General features: G+C 51.5%; 1 protein-coding gene and 1 non-coding gene across 2 annotated transcripts; one reads left to right on the top strand and one right to left on the bottom strand.

The window, feature by feature from the left end:
* Positions 1-997: 997 nt before the first annotated feature.
* Positions 998-17,415, top strand: LOC142486476 (uncharacterized). Its single transcript, XM_075585064.1, has 5 exons — positions 998-1,164; positions 11,086-11,350; positions 12,087-12,208; positions 15,597-15,649; positions 16,151-17,415. The coding sequence occupies exons 2-5, from the start codon at positions 11,096-11,098 to the stop codon at positions 16,435-16,437; spliced, it is 717 nt and encodes a 238-aa protein (XP_075441179.1). The 5' UTR covers positions 998-1,164; positions 11,086-11,095; the 3' UTR covers positions 16,438-17,415.
* TRNAP-AGG (transfer RNA proline (anticodon AGG)) lies at positions 16,622-16,693 on the bottom strand. The gene has a single exon. It is a non-coding gene; the product is annotated as a tRNA-Pro (tRNA).
* Positions 17,416-20,050: the final 2,635 nt, after the last annotated feature.

Here is a 20,050-nt window from a genome sequence, read left to right as displayed (position 1 = left end):
GCACTCCGAACTGAGAAAGCAGCACCCTCTTGGACTCCTAATTTGGACTGAAAGAATTCGGTTCGTCACTGTAAGGCCCGGGCCATAGAGGGGTGAGGCGATCCAAACCGCGCTGACGCTGAGGCTCGCCTGCTGAAATCTGGGCGATTTCATGCCCATACAGGCGAGCCAGCGGGCGCGATCGGAGCCGGGGGGAGGTGGTTGGAGGCGGGGCAGTGACGTCGCCGGGCCAATCGCCCGCAACGCACTGACGTCGACGTCACGGCGCCGTGACGTCGACACTGCTGTGCTGGGATTGGAGGTTTTCAGCCGACAGCGCGCTGAAAAACAGCTTGGCGCTCGGCTGAAACCTCCAACTCGTCAGCACGCCTGCGGACGCTCGCGTGAGCCCCCTCTCAAGGCATCCTCATTGAGGATGCAGGGGCTCAGCGCGGAGCGTCCGCACGCCTCAGCACGGCCTGTCCTTCTATGGACTCGGCCTAAGGTTGGATTGTAACCTATGTAGTGGTAACTTAAGGGTATAATTACATTTATTATTGTTTGTTGAGAGGGCCTGTAGCTGAGACTACCATACTTGAAGTGGTTCTTGACAAAAGACAAGACCACAGAGAATCTCTTTTTGAGATCACCAAACGCATACATTTGATTACTTTTGAGTGCAACCAGCTAACAGGTGTCTTGTGATGTGGTGTTGTTCATCTGAGGTTGTATTTACCTCATTTTTAGACCTGCTAAGGAACAGATGATTGTTATTATGCCCTGATATGTAAAACCATGGAATTCAAAGAGTGTGTATTTATCACGCACCCTACATCCCCTCCCAAATACGCACTCCATTACTATGGGACACCTAACCCCTGCAGAGATCTGCACATGCACAAAGAGATGTCACCCTCCACAGCTGGCAGTGATGTCATTCCTTATTATGGCCTTATGACATCACCGTTGCATGCATGCTGGGAGCAGGTCACTGTACGTGGGGTCCCCATTAGTTGGTATGGGTGCCCGTGTCCTCTGAGCCGACGGTTCTGGGTGACGTAGGAGACCACCCAGCAGATGTCGGCTATTGGGGCAGAGCTGGACGGGGAGCTGAGGAAGCTGCTTCGCATGCGGGAGTACGACATATTTCGTGGCTCTGCCGTGCTAGAGAGCGATTTCATCCAGGTAACCACGAGCATCTGTCCTGGCGGACATTTATATAACCCTGCTAAAAAAAAGTTCTCCGGTCAGAATAGCGGGTCAGTCTAAATGACGTGTGATTGTGCGGGTAATGCAGCAGTGAAGCCAATTTATAGCAAAAAAACCCCGCGATTTGGGGACTGAACCCAAATATTCCCTAACACTGCCGGCGCTGAGATACAGAGCGTAAGTCACAATGACAAATATTTCTGTTTGGCCAGATAACAATTATTAGGTTCTATCTATGGTAGAAAAGGGGGGGGGGGGGTGATAGACAGCACTCTGACACAATGACTCAGCAAGGTTGCAGGGTGCACGGAACAGGAAGGGACCCTAATTCCCTTCAGAAGTACTAACAAACTAAAGGATAGTACCAGCACTCTCTGTCTCACAGCTACAGATATAAGCGAATACCAGTGTAGGGAATATGAATAATTTAATGACACTAATAATAAACTGAAAATATAGCAACAATAGCCAATACGCCAATGCAAGAATAAATATCACCATAGAGAAAATCAAAAAATAAAAGGGGGCAGAGGGGAAAGAAGGAGAAGGGGAAAAAACACCAAAAAAAAGCAAAAAATCACAAAAATGAAAAAAGGAAAGCAAACTAGGGGGGCCACGTTTCGAGGGGTGACCTCTTCATCTGGCCCATTCCCCCTGGTCCCAAAAGGGTCCCAGAGGTACTTCCCTAAGCCTTCCCTCCCCACTGTCAAATACTCCCACACTCAACTAATGATATAAATCTAAAGTCTAAAGAGGGCAAATCACATAAGCAGATATCAAATATCAAACAATAAATGTAAATACAAGAATATTGTAAAAGACACAGAACATATGCAGATATCAGCTGTCAATCAGTGAATAAGTATAAGCAAACCCTCTTCCTAGTGCCCCTTTTGGGACCAGGGGGAATGGGCCAGATGAAGAGGTCACCCCTCGAAACGTCGCCCCCCTAGTTTGCTTTCCTTTTTCCATTTTTGTGATTTTTTTGCTTTTCTTTTGTGTTTTTTCCCCTTCTCCTTCTTTCCCCTCTACCCCCTTTTATTTTTTGATTTTCTCTATGGTGATATTTATTCTTGCATTGGCGTATTGGCTATTGTTGCTATATTTTCAGTTTATTATTAGTGTCATTAAATTATTCATATTTCCTACACTGGTATTCGCTTATATCTGTAGCTGTGAGACAGAGAGTGCTGGTACTATCTTTTGGTTAATTATTAGGTACTCTCTTCCCTTCCGTGTTCTGTGACTCTGGCTTAACTGCTATTTAAGTGAATTCATGTTAAAACTTCACTGTCTCAAACGCAAGGAAATATTCATATTTTCTGCTGATAAGAGAGTAATACTTTAAGGTTTATTGAATCATGCACACAAAAAATGTAGAAATCAGTGCAGCAGGATCATGTGATGCGTCATCTCATACTTCCCGTCAGATCAGACGGAATGTTACTCCTGGAGAAAGCACCCACAGCGGTGAAACGCGTAGGACATTTTCTGGAATGTTACTCCTGGAGATAGCGCCCGCAGCGGTGAAACGCATAGGACATTTTCTGGAATGTTACTCCTGGAGAAAGCGCCCGCAGCGGTGAAAAGCGTAGAACATTTTCTGGAATGTTACTCCTGGCGAAAGCACCCACAGCAGTGAAACGCGTAGGACCTTTTCTGGAATGTTACTCCTGGAGAAAGCACCCGCAGAGGTGAAACGCGTAGGACCTTTTCTGGAAAGTTATTATAGATGTGTTGTTGAATATTTAACAAATACATTTGCGATGTATTTAACCGATCTTGTCCCGTTTGCATGATCGTGTTCCAGTGTAATCCCATTGGGAATTTCTACTTTGCTGTAAAGAAAAATTTTTTAAAGAAGAAAATTATATTTCACATAAAAAATAAAATAAAAACCATTTTTCTTATTATGCGGAATTAAATCTCGGTCTCCGAGCATTAGCCTCAAAATAAAGTATAGGGCTGTGAGATTAACCAATCAGAACGCTCCATTCTGCAAGACTGGCATGTTGGACCTTTGAGAAATGGAGCACTGTGATTGGCTGCTGAGTCTGTTGTCATAGACGCATTGAAAGCGCTGCCTGCGTCTGCCCTTGGAATGTTCCATTCACCCTGAGCTCTGGGGGAGCTCAGCTCACATACTAATGTTTAACACATTCACGGGAGACCCGCGCCCCCCCCCCCCTTAATTACAGTCATGGCCCCTCCCAAAAATATCTGGGTGAAAACTCTAAAAAATTTAACAATTCCTAAAAAGAAACAATATTCGGTTGTCTGTCTTTCCATTCCCCAGCACTGAGTCAGACAGCCCGACTCCTATCACCCCGAGAGGGAGCAGGGCGCATTGTATCAGAACCCTGAGTATGGGGGCCCCAGGGGTTCTGTTCCGTGTGAGGGAGCAGGGCGCATTGTATCAGTACCCTGAGTATGGGGGCCCCAGGGGTTCTGTTCCGTGTGAGGGAGCAGGGCGCATTGTATCAGAACCCCGAGTATGGGGGCCCCAGGGGTTCTGTTCAGTGTGAGGGAGCAGGGCGCATTGTATCAGAACCCCGAGTATGGGGGCCCCAGGGGTTCTGTTCTGTGTGAGGGAGCAGGGCGCATTGTATCAGTAACCCGAGTATGGGGGCCCCAGGGGTTCTGTTCCGTGTGAGGGAGCAGGGCGCAATGTATCAGAACCCTGAGTATGGGGGCCCAGGGGTTCTGTTCCGTGTGAGGGAGCAGGGCGCATTGTATCAGTACCCCGAGTATGGGGGCCCCAGGGGTTCTGTTCTGTGTGAGGGAGCAGGGCGCATTGTATCAGAACCCTGAGTATGGGGGCCCCAGGGGTTCTGTTCCGTGTGAGGGAGCAGGGCGCATTGTATCAGAACCCCGAGTATGGGGGGGCCCAGGGGTTCTGTTTCATGTGAGGGAGCAGGGCGCATTGTATCAATACCCCGAGTATGGGGGGGCCCAGGGGTTCTGTTCCGTGTGAGGGAGCAGGGCGCATTGTATCAGAACCCTGAGTATGGGGGCCCCAGGGGTTCTGTTCCGTGTGAGGGAGCAGGGCGCATTGTATCAGAACCCTGAGTATGGGGGCCCCAGGGGTTCTGTTCCATGTGAGGGAGCAGGGCGCATTGTATCAGAACCCTGAGTATGGGGGCCCCAGGGGTTCTGTTCCATGTGAGGGAGCAGGGCGCATTGTATCAGAACCCCGAGTATGGGGGCCCCAGGGGTTCTGTTCCATGTGAGGGAGCAGGGCACATTGTATCAGAACCCCGAGTATGGGGGCCCCATGGGTTCTGTTCCGTGTGAGGGAGCAGGGCGCATTGTATCAGAACCCCGAGAATCTGGGCCCCAGGGGTTCTGTTCCGTGTGAGGGAGCAGGGCGCAATGTATCAGAACCCCGAGTATGGGGGCCCCAGGGGTTCTGTTCCATGTGAGGGAGCAGGGCGCATTGTATCAGTAACCCGAGTATGGGGGCCCCAGGGATTCTGTTCCGTGTGAGGGAGCAGGGCGCATTGTATCAGAACCCCGAGTATGGGGGCCCCAGGGGTTCTGTTCCATGTGAGGGAGCAGGGCGCATTGTATCAGAACCCCGAGTATGGGGGCCCCAGGGGTTCTGTTCCATGTGAGGTAGCAGGGCGCATTGTATCAGAACCCCGAGTATGGGGGCCCCAGGGGTTCTGTTCCGTGTGAGGGAGCAGGGCGCATTGTATCAGTAACCCGAGTATGGGGGCCCCAGGGGTTCTGTTCCGTGTGAGGGAGCAGGGCGCATTGTATCAGAACCCCGAGTATGGGAGCCCCAGGGGTTCTGTTCCGTGTGAGGGAGCAGGGCGCATTGTATCAGAACCCCGAGTATGGGGGCCCCAGGGGTTCTGTTCTGTGTGAGGGAGCAGGGCGCATTGTGTCAGAACCCTGAGTATGGGGGCACCAGGGGTTCTGTTCCGTGTGAGGGAGCAGGGCGCATTGTATCAAAACCCCGAGTATGGGGGCCCCAGGGGTTCTGTTCCGTGTGAGGGAGCAGGGCGCATTGTATCAGAACCCCGAGTATGGGGGCCCCAGGGGTTCTGTTCCGTGTGAGGGAGCAGGGCGCATTGTATCAGAACCCCGAGTATGGGGGGGCCCCAGGGGTTCTGTTCCGTGTGAGGGAGCAGGGCGCATTGTATCAGAACCCCGAGTATGGGGGCCCCAGGGGTTCTGTTCCGTGTGAGGGAGCAGGGCGCATTGTATCAGAACCCCGAGAATCTGGGCCCCAGGGGTTCTGTTCGGTGTGAGGGAGCAGGGCGCATTGTATCAGAACCCCGAGTATGGGGGCCCCAGGGATTCTGTTCGGTGTGAGGGAGCAGGGCGCATTGTATCAGAACCCCGAGTATGGGGGCCCCTGGGGTTCTGTTCCATGTGATGGAGCAGGGCGCATTGTATCAGAACCCTGAGTATGGGGGCCCCAGGGGTTCTGTTCTGTGTGAGGGAGCGGGGCGCATTGTATCAGAACCCTGAGTATGCGGGCCCCAGGGGTTCTGTTCCGTGTGAGGGAGCAGGGCGCATTGTATCAGAACCCTGAGTATGGTGGCCCCAGGGGTTCTGTTCCGTGTGAGGGAGCAGGGCGCATTGTATCAGAACCCCGAGTATGGGGGCCCCAGGGGTTCTGTTCCGTGTGAGGGAGCAGGGCGCATTGTATCAGAACCCCGAGTATGGGGGCCCCAGAGGTTCTGTTCGGTGTGAGGGAGCAGGGCGCATTGTATCAGTACCCCGAGTATGGGGGCCCCAGGGGCTCTGTTCCGTGTGAGTGAGCAGGGCGCATTGTATCAGAACCCCGAGTATGGGGGGGCCCCAGGGGTTCTGTTCCGTGTGAGGGAGCAGGGCGCATTGTATCAGAACCCCGAGTATGGGAGCCCCAGGGGTTCTGTTCTGTGTGAGGGAGCAGGGCGCATTGTATCAGAACCCCGAGTATGGGGGCCCCAGGGGTTCTGTTCCGTGTGAGGGAGCAGGGCGCATTGTATCAGAACCCTGAGTATGGTGGCCCCAGGGGTTCTGTTCCGTGTGAGGGAGCAGGGCGCATTGTATCAGAACCCCGAGTATGGGGGCCCCAGGGGTTCTGTTCCGTGTGAGGGAGCAGGGCGCATTGTATCAGAACCCCGAGTATGGGGGCCCCAGAGGTTCTGTTCGGTGTGAGGGAGCAGGGCGCATTGTATCAGTACCCCGAGTATGGGGGCCCCAGGGGCTCTGTTCCGTGTGAGTGAGCAGGGCGCATTGTATCAGAACCCCGAGTATGGGGGGGCCCCAGGGGTTCTGTTCCGTGTGAGGGAGCAGGGCGCATTGTATCAGAACCCCGAGTATGGGAGCCCCAGGGGTTCTGTTCTGTGTGAGGGAGCAGGGCGCATTGTATCAGAACCCCGAGTATGGGGGCCCCAGGGGTTCTGTTCCGTGTGAGGGAGCAGGGCGCATTGTATCAGAACCCTGAGTATGGGGGCCCCAGGGGTTCTGTTCCGTGTGAGGGAGCGGGGCGCATTGTATCAGAACCCTGAGTATGGGGGCCCCTGGGGTTCTGTTCCGTGTGAGGGAGCAGGGCGCATTGTATCAGAACCCTGAGTATGGGGGCCCCAGGGGTTCTGTTCCGTGTGAGGGAGCGGGGCGCATTGTATCAGAACCCTGAGTATGGGAGCCCCAGGGGTTCTGTTCTGTGTGAGGGAGCAGGGCGCATTGTATCAGAACCCCGAGTATGGGGGCCCCAGGGGTTCTGTTCCGTGTGAGGGAGCAGGGCGCATTGTATCAGAACCCTGAGTATGGGGGCCCCAGGGGTTCTGTTCCGTGTGAGGGAGCAGGGCGCATTGTATCAGAACCCTGAGTATGGGGGCCCCTGGGGTTCTGTTCCGTGTGAGGGAGCAGGGCGCATTGTATCAGAACCCTGAGTATGGGGGCCCCAGGGGTTCTGTTCCGTGTGAGGGAGCAGGGCGCATTGTATCAGAACCCTGAGTATGGGGGCCCCAGGGGTTCTGTTCCATGTGATGGAGCAGGGCGCATTGTATCAGAACCCTGAGTATGGGGGCCCCAGGGGTTCTGTTCCGTGTGAAGGAGCGGGGCGCATTGTATCAGAACCCTGAGTATGGGGGCCCCAGGGGTTCTGTTCCGTGTGAGGGAGCAGGGCGCATTGTATCAGAACCCTGAGTATGGGGGGGCCCCAGGGGTTCTGTTCCGTGTGAGGGAGCAGGGCGCATTGTATCAGAACCCCGAGTATGGGGGCCCCAGGGGTTCTGTTCCGTGTGAGGGAGCGGGGCGCATTGTATCAGAACCCCGAGTATGGGGGCCCCAGGGGTTCTGTTCCGTGTGAGGGAGCAGGGCGCATTGTATCAGAACCCTGAGTATGGGGGCCCCAGGGGTTCTGTTCCGTGTGAGGGAGCAGGGCGCATTGTATCAGAAACCCGAGTATGGGGGCCCCAGGGGTTCTGTTCTGTGGGAGGGAGCAGGGCGCATTGTATCAGAACCCCGAGTATGGGGGCCCCAGGGGTTCTGTTCCGTGTGAGGGAGCAGGGCGCATTGTATCAGAACCCTGAGTATGGGGGCCCCAAGGGTTCTGTTCCGTGTGAGGGAGCAGGGCGCATTGTATCAGAACCCTGAGTATGGGGGCCCCAGGGGTTCTGTCCCGTGTGAGGGAGCAGGGCGCATTGTATCAGAACCCCGAGTATGGGGGCCCAGGGGTTCTGTTCCGTGTGAGGGAGCAGGGCGCATTGTATCAGAACCCCGAGTATGGGGGCCCCAAGGGTTCTGTTCCGTGTGAGGGAGCGGGGCGCATTGTATCAGAACCCTGAGTATGGGGGCCCCAGGGGTTCTGTTCCGTGTGAGGGAGCAGGGCGCATTGTATCAGAACCCCGAGTATGGGGGCCCAGGGGTTCTGTTCCGTGTGAGGGAGCAGGGCGCATTGTATCAGAACCCCGAGTATGGGGGCCCCAAGGGTTCTGTTCCGTGTGAGGGAGCGGGGCGCATTGTATCAGAACCCTGAGTATGGGGGCCCCAGGGGTTCTGTTCCGTGTGAGGGAGCAGGGCGCATTGTATCAGAACCCCGAGTATGGGGGCCCCAGGGGTTCTGTTCTGTGTGAGGGAGCAGGGCGCATTGTATCAGAACCCCGAGTATGGGGGCCCCAGGGGTTCTGTTCCGTGTGAGGGAGCAGGGCGCATTGTATCAGAACCCTGAGTATGGGGGCCCAGGGGTTCTGTTCCGTGTGAGGGAGCAGGGCGCATTGTATCAGAACCCTGAGTATGGGGGCCCAGGGGTTCTGTTCCGTGTGAGGGAGCAGGGCGCATTGTATCAGAACCCCGAGTATGGGGGCCCCAGGGGTTCTGTTCCGTGTGAGGGAGCAGGGCGCATTGTATCAGAACCCTGAGTATGGGGGCCCAGGGGTTCTGTTCCGTGTGAGGGAGCAGGGCGCATTGTATCAGAACCCCGAGTATGGGGGCCCCAGGGGTTCTGTTCCGTGTGAGGGAGCAGGGCGCATTGAATCAGAACCCTGAGTATGGGGGCCCAGGGGTTCTGTTCCGTGTGAGGGAGCAGGGCGCATTGTATCAGAACCCCGAGTATGGGGGCCCCAAGGGTTCTGTTCCGTGTGAGGGAGCAGGGCGCATTGTATCAGAACCCCGAGTATGGGGCCCCAGGGGTTCTGTTCCGTGTGAGGGAGCAGGGCGCATTGTATCAGAACCCTGAGTATGGGGGCCCCAGGGGTTCTGTTCCGTGTGAGGGAGCAGGGCGCATTGTATCAGAACCCCGAGTATGGGGGCCCCAAGGGTTCTGTTCCGTGTGAGGGAGCAGGGCGCATTGTATCAGAACCCTGAGTATGGGGGCCCCAGGGGTTCTGTTCCGTGTGAGGGAGCAGGGCGCATTGTATCAGAACCCTGATTATGGGGGCCCCAGGGGTTCTGTTCCATGTGAGGGAGCAGGGCGCATTGTATCAGAACCCCGAGTATGGGGGCCCCAGGGGTTCTGTTCCGTGTGAGGGAGCAGGGCGCATTGTATCAGAACCCTGAGTATGGGGGCCCCAGGGGTTCTGTTCCGTGTGAGGGAGCAGGGCGCATTGTATCAGAACCCCGAGTATGGGGGCCCCAGGGGTTCTGTTCCGTGTGAGGGAGCAGGGCGCATTGTATCAGAACCCCGAGTATGGGGGCCCCAGGGGTTCTGTTCCGTGTGAAGGAGCAGGGCGCATTGTATCATAACCCTGAGTATGGGAGCCCCAGGGGTTCTGTTCCGTGTGAGGGAGCAGGGCGCATTGTATCAGAACCCTGAGTATGGGGGCCCCAGGGGTTCTGTTCCGTGTGAGGGAGCGGGGCGCATTGTATCAGAACCCTGAGTATGGGGGGGCCCAGGGGTTCTGTTCCGTGTGAAGGAGCAGGGCGCATTGTATCATAACCCTGAGTATGGGAGCCCCAGGGGTTCTGTTCCGTGTGAGAGAGCAGGGCGCATTGTATCAGAACCCCGAGTATGGGGGGGCCCCAGGGGTTCTGTTCCGTGTGAAGGAGCAGGGCGCATTGTATCATAACCCTGAGTATGGGAGCCCCAGGGGTTCTGTTCCGTGTGAGGGAGCAGGGCGCATTGTATCAGAACCCCGAGTATGGGGGCCCCAGGGGTTCTGTTCCGTGTGAGGGAAGTACAGGCGGATATGGCTGGGGGACGATCACACAAAAGGAGGGGGTGGAAATCCTACAGTCATACGGTGCCGGGGGATTTCCCCTGATTCCAGTGTCCTGGGCACAGTACCACTGCTTTTATCGACTATCTTTTATAGGTGTCCCGGACGGGGGATCTCGTGGACATCCACAACATACCCACATTTGTGACTCTGGGGGTCACCTCGACGGTCCCGTGTCTGCCTCTTCCCAACGTGCTGCTCATTGCAAGGGTCAGGGGCCCGCCCGAGGGGCCCCGGGTCCAGGAGGAAGTGGGGGAGCCCTGCATGGTACTTTGTAGGTAAAGTAAGGTTCCTCGGTGGGTTGGGCGCATGGATAGGGGACACTGGCATTTATAAGAGAATTGTGTTCATGCTCCATTCAGCATCTCGTTATAGGAATGTCGGCCTTTTATTCCACCAATAACATATTTATTTCATAGATGTAACAGCGTGTACAGAGCTTTCCAAACCTCACAAGTCTCTTCTTCACATGTACAGAGCTTTCCAAAACTCTCAGGTCTGTTCTTCACATGTACAGAGCTTTCCCAAACCTCACAGGTCTCTTCTTCACACGTACAGAGCTTTCCCAAACCTCACAGGTCTCTTCTTCACACGTACAGAGCTTTCCCAAACCTCACAGGTCTCTTATTCACATGTACAGAGCTTTCCCAAACCTCACATGTCTCTTATTCACATGTACAGAGCTTTGCCAAACCTCACAGGTCTCTTATTCACATGTACAGAGCTTTCCCAAACCTCACAGGTCTCTAATTCACATGTACAGAGCTCCCCAAACCTCACAGGTCTCTTCTTCACATGTACAGAGCTCCCCAAACCTCACATGTCTCTTCTTCACACGTACAGAGCTTCCCAAACCTCACAGGTCTCTTCTTCACACGTACAGAGCTTTCATCCTAAGAGCTATCTTTGAGAGGTGACTGAGGATGCAGATCCAATGTAACTCTGATAGCGCGGCCTGAACCAATCAGAATACTTTATTTGAGCCATTTCTGTCTGTGTGGTACCCCTAATGCTGTTATTATTGAGATTGGGAGTTTTTGTGAATGGAGCGATCCGATTGGTTAATCTGGGAGTTTGCTAAATGGAGTATTCTGATTGGTTAGTTTGGTATCTTTGCTGAATGGAGTGTTCTGATTGGTCTGTTGATAATCCCACTGCCATGACGGAAGAGTATATATACAAATGGGTGACGTCCCCTCCTCCCTGTCTCTTTCCTGCTGCCGACTCCTGGCTGCCGCAGGTTGCTGCTCATGAGATACGTGCGCCTTACTATCCATAACAAGAAGCTGCGTCTGCTGAAGCTCAGGACGGTCAGCAAGAGGAACTACTACCTGCAACTGCAGCAAAAGTACCCTGACCAGGTCTTCCAGCTGTGGGCACGTCTCTCACACATCCTGCACCATGGCCTCTCCATCACGTGCAAGGACCCCAGCATTCTGCTGCCCTTCAGCTTCATCCACAGCTCCGTGGGTTACAGCTCTTCCTCTGAGGACTCCACGTGGGAGGTATCAGGGGGCGGGATTGTGGGTAATGAGAGGAGTCGTGAGCAATGCTAGGGATCCTGGATAATGAGAGGGAGGGTGGGTAATGAGATGGATCGTGGGTAATGAGATGGATTGTGGGTAATGAGTGGGATCGTGGGTAATGAGATGGATCGTGGGTAATGAGATGGATTGTGGGTAATGAGTGGGATCCTGGATAATGAGAGGGAGGGTGGGTAATGAGATGGATTGTGGGTAATGAGATGGATTGTGGGTAATGAGTGGGATCGTGGGTAATGAGATGGATCGTGGGCAATGAGATGGATTGTGGGTAATGAGTGGGATCCTGGATAATGAGAGGGAGGGTGGGTAATGAGATGGATTGTGGGTAATGAGATGGATTGTGGGTAATGGCAAGGATTGTGTGTAATAAGATGGATTGTGGGTGATCAGAGGAGTTGTAGGTAATGGAAAGTGGTAATGAGAGGGATCGTGGGTATTGAGAAAGATGGCAGGCATGCTGGGTAATCAGAGGGTGTTGTGGGTAATGGGAGGGGGCAGTGGTACTGAGAGGTCATAGGGAATGAGTGATGTCATTGGCTGGGTCAGTGGTGTCGTTTGGTAAAAGATATTACCAGCCGATAAGTGATGTCACTTGTTGGTTAGTGATGTCTCTAGCTGATGAGTGATGTCACTTCCTGTGTTAGTGATGTCACCGGTTGGGTTAGTACTAGCATAATCCCTCTTTGTCGCTCTGCAGGATTTGGAGCTCAGTGATGAGAAGAACATTGGGATGAAAGTGACGTTTGATTTACCCTCAGATCTCGGCCGTGAGCCTGCAGATGGGAACGGACTGGCTGCTGGTGGCCTCATCCGTTATTGGTAAGGCCTCATCCGTTATTGGTAAGGCCTCATCCTTTATTGGCAAGGCTATCTTCCTCTTCTTCCTCCGATCACACACGCCTCCTTGTACACTCATGGTTCTAGTAGCTATGTTGGACCTAGAAACGCGTTGGTATGCTGCAGACTGCTATACATTCTAATGTAGCCACATGTTCTTCACAGATAAAGTTATAGTGATCTATCTACTAAGTGGCGTAATGTCACATTTTTTTAGCAAGTAAACAATGGTATTAGGTAAGCGGAACTGTCCCGTTCAGAGACTCACATTTAAGAACGATGTGTAAATGTCTTCGCTTTTCAGAGCTGGCTGTCCCTCTCTCTCTCACTATCCTGTATCTCTCTCTCCCTCTCTCTCTCACTATCCTGTAGCTCTGACTTTCTCTCACTATCCTGTATCTCTCTCTCCCTCTCTCTCTCACTATCCTGTATCTCTGACTTTCTCTCACTATCCTGTATCTCTGACTCTCTCTCCCTTTCTCTCTCTCTCACTATCCTGTATCTCTGATTCTCTCTCCCTTTCTCTCTCTCTCACTATCCTGTATCTCTGTCTCTCTCTCACTATCCTGTATCTCTGACTCTCTCTCACTATCCTGTATCTCTGACTCTCTCTCACTATCCTGTATCTCTGACTCTCTCTCACTATCCTGTATCTCTGACTCTCTCTCACTATCCTGTATCTCTGACTCTCTCTCACTATCCTGTATCTCCGACTCTCTCTCACTATCCGGTATCTCTGACTTTCTCTCACTATCCTGTATCTCTGACTTTCTCTCACTATCCTGTATCTCTGACTTTCTCTCCCTCTCACTATCCTGTATCACTGACTTTCTCTCACTATCCTGTATCTCTGACTCTCTCTCACTATCCTGTATCTCTCTCTCACTATCCTGTATCTCTCTCACTATCCTGTATCTCTGACTCTCTCTCACTATCCTGTATCTGTCTCTCACTATCCTGTATCTCTGACTCTCACTATCCTGTATCTCTGACTCTCTCTCTCACTATCCTGTATCTCTCTCTCACTATCCTGTATCTCTGACTCTCACTATCCTGTATCTCTGACTCTCTCTCACTATCATGTATCTCTCTCTTACTATCCTGTATCTCTGACTCTCACTATCCTGTATTTCTGACTCTCTCACTATCCTGTATCTCTCTCTCACTATCCTGTATCTATGACTCTCTCTCTCTCACTATCCTGTATCTATGACTCTCTCTCTCTCTCTCTCTCTCTCTCTCACTCTCTCACTATCCTGTATCTCTGACTCTCTCTCACTATCCTGTATCTCTCTCTCACTATCCTGTATCTCTGACTCTCTGTCACTATCCTGTATTTCTCTCTCACTATCCTGTATCTCTGACTCTCTCTCACTATCCTGTATCTCTGACTCTCTCTCACTATCCTGTATCTTTCTCTCACTATCCTGTATCTCTGACTCTCTCTCACTATCCTGTATCTCTGACTCTCTCTCACCATCCTGTATCTCTGACTCTCTCTCACTATCCTGTATCTCTCTCTCACTATCCTGTATCTCAAACTCTCCCTCTCTCACTATCCTGTATCTCCGACTCTCCCTCTCTCACTATCCTGTATCTCCGACTCTCTCTCACTATCCTGTATCTCTGACTCTCTCTCACTATCCTGTATCTCTGGCTCTTTCTCACTATCCTGTATCTCTGACTCTCTCTCTCTCACTATCCTGTATCTCTGACTCTCTGTCACTATCCTGTATCTCTGACTCTCTCTCACTATCCTGTATCTCTGACTCTCTCTCACTATCCTGTATCTCTGACTCTCTCTCACTATCCTGTATCTCTGACTCTCTCACTATCCTGTATCTTCGACTCTCTCTCACTATCCTGTATCTCCGACTCTCTCTCTCTATCCTGTATCACTGACTCTCTCTCAGTATCCTGTATCTCTGGCTCTTGTTCACTATCCTGTATCTCTGACTCTCTCTCAGTATCCTGTATCTCTGGCTCTTGTTCACTATCCTGTACCTCTGACTCTCTCTCAGTATCCTGTATCTCTGACTCTCTCTCTCTCACTATCCTGTATCTCTGACTCTCTCTCTCTCACTATCCTGTACCTCTGACTCTCTCTCTCTCACTATCCTGTATCTCTGACTCTCTCTCTCTCACTATCCTGTACCTCTGACTCTCTCTCAGTATCCTGTATCTCTGACTCTCTCTCTCTCACTATCCTGTACCTCTGACTCTCTCTCAGTATCCTGTATCTCTGACTCTCTCTCTCACTATCCTGTACCTCTGACTCTCTCTCTCTCTCTCTCACTATCCTGTATCTCTGACTCTCTCTCTCTCACTATCCTGTATCTCTGACTCTCTCTCTCTCACTATCCTGTATCTCTGACTCTCTCTCAGTATCCTGTATCTCTGGCTCTTTCTCACTATCCTGTACCTCTGACTCTCTCTCTCTCTCACTATCCTGTACCTCTGACTCTCTCTCTCTCTCTCTCACTATCCTGTATCTCTGACTCTCTCTCTCTCACTATCCTGTATCTCTGACTCTCTCTCTCTCACTATCCTGTATCTCTGACTCTATCTCACTATTCTTCCGCCATTATACTGACCATACTTTGAGAAGTCACATCAGGCGGGCAACTTTTGTAAGGGGCATTTGTCGCCTGCGCACTACCGTGTTGCCGTGCCTCTGTGCCCACGTGCGCCGTGACAAGAGGAGGTGGCATCAGGGGAGAGGTTCGCTCCACTCTGAGACGTGCCACTGGGGGAGAGAGTTGGTGACAATGGCAGAGAAGCCTTCCCCGCTCTTGCGCACGCGGCAGCCCCGCTGAACATATGTTCGGCTCTGGTATAATGAGCGGTTTCCTCTTGGTGACATTTGGGGGGTGGGGGGAGCTTGTATAATAAGCCTCTTCCCTGGGATGCTCATTTCGCGCCCCCGGTGGGTGCCAACACCCCTGGTTGGGAGCCCGTGCCTGAAAGGAACATATTCGCTAAGCAGCGTTACTCAGTAACACACCTTGTGGGGCAGAGGGCGTCTTACAGACCGTTCTCTTAAATGGGTCAGAAATGTTGTATTTAGTCATGCGTGTTGGACAGTGTTTTATGGAGTAGCGCTGCTTAGTAAACATGGACCGTATGCATCTTTTATAGCCGCCTCTGCTCAGATTGGGCATATCCAGTAGCCAATAGTAAACAAGGAAACGTTCTATTGGTTGTTGGGAGTTTCAGATATCACGGTTCAGAGGGCGGGGGTCACAATGGTCTTTGTTTACTGCTGTATATTTGAGGTCACTTTACAAGTGCTCAAGTTGGCATTGTTAAATATATAGTACCCTATAGCAGCCTCACATGTCCTCCTCTCCTTTCTCCTCTCCCACCCCAGTGCAGCCAAAGCATCTTCTGAGGCTTCAAGTCAGAGGAGCAGAGAAGAGTCCGGTGAGTGTCCCGATTACGTGGAAGGGTCTCTCCATGGGTGGGACATGGTGAATGGCCAAACGTCCCTTGTGTCTGTGACACCCGTTAGTAGAAGGGACAAACTCTATGTGCTATTGGTTCCTCATGTTATTGCAGTGGTCAGTTTAAAGTCTCATTCTGTCTGTGTCACTGTGTCACACTTCAGTGGCAGTCAGTGGTGGACACAAGGTTCCTCATGGTTCCCTTCTGTGTTACCCAGAAGTGGGAGACACAAACCTGATGGACCTTGGGTCGCTCTGGTCTCTGTGTCACCCTGTGAAGTGAGGAGCAGACTCAGTGGACAATAAGTTCCTGCAGTGGTAAGAACAGGATCTGTGTCACTCTATCACCCTGGGATGGGAGGACAGAGTAGATGTGACACGTGCCCCTTCTATCTGTGTGACTGTGTCACCTTGCATTGGGAAGGACAAACTAGATGTGAAATTACACTGTCCCCACTCACCTCTGTGCTTTGATTCTCAGGGAGCAGCGGGGGAAGCTGCTCACGTCAGGAGGGTGAGCTGAGTATACAAGAAGTGCCAGCGGTCAGTCTGCCCTCAGCCACTGACGAAGGCCCCAGACAGGAGGCTCCTCAGAAGAAAGAGGGCATGGATCAGGGCTTGTGTCAGCGAGACGCCCCATCCGGCACGATGTCCGTGTCTCTACTTAGCCTGGTCACTGTGGGACAGTCAAAGATAGACATAATCCAGAGGATGAGCACTGGGGACGTGGCTTGTTCTGAACAGAAGTGGAGAGAGTTTGCTTTTTAAGGACAGCACCTTGTGGGCATGGGTAATAATGGGTGGGCCATGCCATTAAAAAGTGGGAATGTGCTTTTTTGCAGGGGAACACAAGTAATTTAAACAAGGAAACTATGCTTTGAAGACACTGTAAGAAAATAAATAATAGTATATCTGTGCTACAAGAAAAGAAAGACCACAAAAAAGAAAAAGTGGGCTCGTCCGGGATTTGAACCCGGGACCTCTCGCACCCTAAGCGAGAATCATACCCCTAGACCAACGAGCCAGCTGACAGATCCTTCTTCCAGATGTGTAGTTGGAAGCCACATCAGCAGCAGGACAGAGGCAGCATCATATTACATTCCCAGCACAGGCTGCTGCTTCTGTGAGGGGAGAATGATAGCGCAGCACAGACCTGCGCACAGCGGCTGCAGGAACTCCAGTTATATGCAGGGATATTTACTCATCTCTCTAGTACAAAGGAACGGCACCAGATTTATCACAGGAAACAGTTCTGTTGCTCCCAATGGGATTTATTTACTATTCTTCAGTTTCGCAGCCAAAAACTTTTATAGCCCTGGTAGGTTTAGGCTATTATTCTGTCCTGTGCAGTAATACCTGGTAAGGGCAGGTTTGCCAGGAGTAATTATGGTTTTCCCCCACCTCATGCAGGGCAGTGATTCAGTGAAGGCAGTGTCATCAGGCCCTGTGTCCAATTAGAAGACAGGGGTGGTGCCTGTTGGAGCTGCTTACTGTGCTCTTCCTTCCTTTTAGTGAGTTGGTCTCTACCCTTGAGAGAGAACGGCTACCCGTGATAAGATGCCAGGGCTCTGGTAGGCTTGAGGCCTCGCCTAGGGGAACCTGGGGTAATCCCATACCTCCTACCCTAAAAGAAGGTAGGGGAAGAGCAGGAACCACTCTCGAGGCCCTTGTTCAGGAGAGTGTTCAGGGACTTCCTGAGGGTGAATACCTTCTATCTGCTGTGTGTGAGAGACTGCTGCTGAAGAAGAGAAGATAATAAAGACCACTTGCTTTTTACCTATACCTCCTGCCTGAGAGTGGAGTATATTGAGAGGAGAGGGACATAACTCTTTTGCAGATACTACACCCCATACCACTGGGGGCTGCACAAGATGGAGGCGCTGCATCAGTAAGAAGAATTCGGGCACAGCCCCAGATGCCTGTCCTTTTATCCCCCATGTCATCGCGGGAGACTCAGGGCCCCCTGTTACCAGCAGGTATACACCAACAAGAGCGATGTAACCAGAGAGTGCACGTACGTACACACGCACGCCGCACGCACATACGTACACACACGAAAATAAATCCCAAACAGAGCACACGGGTTACTAAAAAGAATAACAAATGATTAAGTACACATAGAAAAAAAGGTTAAAAAACAGGACCCCTATAAAGCACCTCCAGCCGACAAAAAAATCCTGAGCAGAGTAAAGTGTCATATACACGAATATAGGAGACACCGATAACACACAGAAAATATATTCTCTGTATAATCAGGGCCGGATGGTCACAAGCAGCTTATTTTGCATATGAGATAAGTATCAAAAATACAAAACGGTCTCACAAAAAGGTAACACAGTATCGTGTTATCGTGGATCCAGGAGTCCCCGAAACGTCAGAAAGGGCACGGCTATGGCTTTCGCGCCAAGCCACACGTTTTGCAAAACTGGAGATTGCATCTTACAAACTCTGCACACTGTTCTCCCGATTTTGTCGGGAACCGCTTTCAGACCTCAGGATCCCCCTCCGCTGATCCAATTTCAAGTTGTGCATGCTGGTAGCTCCTTCTTGGGGGTTCTGGCCCCAGACATCCATACCTGAACGCTCCGCATGCACTATTAGGACAGTAGTTGAGGCCACACTGGAGACCCCAATCTTGGAGCTCTAGTACTTCAGAGATATCCCGGGGCGATTACGACATGCACCTGGCTGACACCATGGGTTTCAAGCACATCTCAGCCTTAGAACAATGCGGAGGGACATGGCTCTGATACAGAGGTTTTCAGGCACTTCAGATATAGCGGGTGTCCCAGACTTTCTAAACGGCTCTGATACAGTGAGTGCCCCCATTCACTTCTCAGATATAGCAGCAGGGAGTTTGCAACCATGAGCTGGATACTACCCCGGTACAACTTCAGGGAGTATCTCCTGCTTGCAAACAGTTGGGAATATGTGGCTTGGATACAGTGATTGGTCCTTCACTTCTCATTCAGCATATATCCCATTCCTCATTTCTTAACTGCCTATCCCTTATTGTCCATCTCAGCAGCACCTCCAAATGTAACATCCCTATCCCTCCTACCCCCCGCAAGGGAAACCTGTAGGTTACTATGATTTTATGGTGCTGTGGTGCTCACCTGCTGGCTCTCAGGACTGCGTATCTGCAATGGTATGGGGAGTAGGACAACAGGACAGGTTCAGGATGGTGCAGCACCTCCATCCTGCAGGGCTATGCCAGGGGCAGGGATTCTTCCCCACAGTAACCTTTGTAGTAAGATAGTCACAGGCCAGGAACGGTACAACAGGATTTATTGATGGGACCAGCTCATACATCACTTCAGCCTTCTCATGCAAGAGAGGAGCAGTCACACAGATATTCACAGGACATTCCCCTCGCAGCATCAATGGTCAGAGCGGGGGAGGTTCTGTTCTGGCTGACAGATTCAATCTGTCAGTGGTGACATTGGATACCGAGGCTTGAGCCTCATTACTCCAAGTTCTCTTGTTGAGTATATTGTCGCACATTTAGAAAGCTTCTTGATCTGTGTTCCTTACCACAGGTGTGTTGGTTTCACAGGGTCAGCGCTGTGGTCAGAGCACTCCTACTATACCCTTTTATACCAGGGGAGGGTCCCACTCCTAGCCTCAGGGAACTGGGCAGCACTTCCCCAGTGAGCCCACCCCCCTGGCACATTCTCCAACGGTTTCCAGACTAGCACCTGGAAACCGCAACAAAATTAACTTCAATAGTAGGGAAACTACTTGAAGGTTTAATACGGGATAATATTCAGGAATACCTAATGGAAAACAAAATAATTAGTAGTAGTCAGCATGGATTTATGAAGGATAGATCTTGCCAAACTAACCTTATTTGTTTCTTTGAGGAGGTAAGTAGGAATTTAGACCAGGGTAATGCAGTTGATGTGGTCTACTTAGATTTTGCAAAGGCTTTTGATGCGGTTTCACACAAGAGGTTGGTGTACAAAATAAAGGAAATTGGACTCAGTAATAATATATGCACCTGGATTGAAAACTGGTTAAAGGACAGACAATAGAGGGTTGTCATAAATGGAACTTTTTCAGGTTGGGCTAAAGTCGTGAGTGGAGTACCTCAAGGATCGGTACTGGGACCCCTGCTTTTTAACTTGTTTATTAATGATCTTGAGGTTGGGATCGAGAGCAAAGTCTCCATCTTTGCTGATGATACTAAATTGTGTAAGGTAATAGAATCAGAGCAGGATGTAATTTCTCTTCAGAAGGACTTGGAGAGACTGGAAACGTGGGCAGGTAAATGGCAGATGAGGTTTAATACATATAAATGTAAGGTTATGCATTTGGGATACAAGAATAAAAAGGCGAAGGATTTAGGAGTGCTTGTAGACAGCAGGCTTAGCAATAGTGC

Source organism: Ascaphus truei, unplaced genomic scaffold (assembly GCF_040206685.1).
Source record: "Ascaphus truei isolate aAscTru1 unplaced genomic scaffold, aAscTru1.hap1 HAP1_SCAFFOLD_894, whole genome shotgun sequence".
NCBI lineage: Eukaryota > Metazoa > Chordata > Amphibia > Anura > Ascaphidae > Ascaphus > Ascaphus truei.
The sequence above is the reverse complement of the archived record's forward strand: the minus strand, read 5'-3'. Positions and strand labels throughout refer to the sequence as shown.

Bases quoted from the DNA above. Each gene is read 5' to 3' on its own strand.
- LOC142486476 (XM_075585064.1), top strand. From the start codon at position 11,096: ATGAGATACGTGCGCCTTACTATCCATAACAAGAAGCTGCGTCTGCTG. The intron at 11,351-12,086 runs GTATCAGGGGGC...GTCGCTCTGCAG, and splicing joins CTGAGGACTCCACGTGGGAG to GATTTGGAGCTCAGTGATGA. The intron at 15,650-16,150 runs GTGAGTGTCCCG...TTTGATTCTCAG, and splicing joins GAGGAGCAGAGAAGAGTCCG to GGAGCAGCGGGGGAAGCTGC.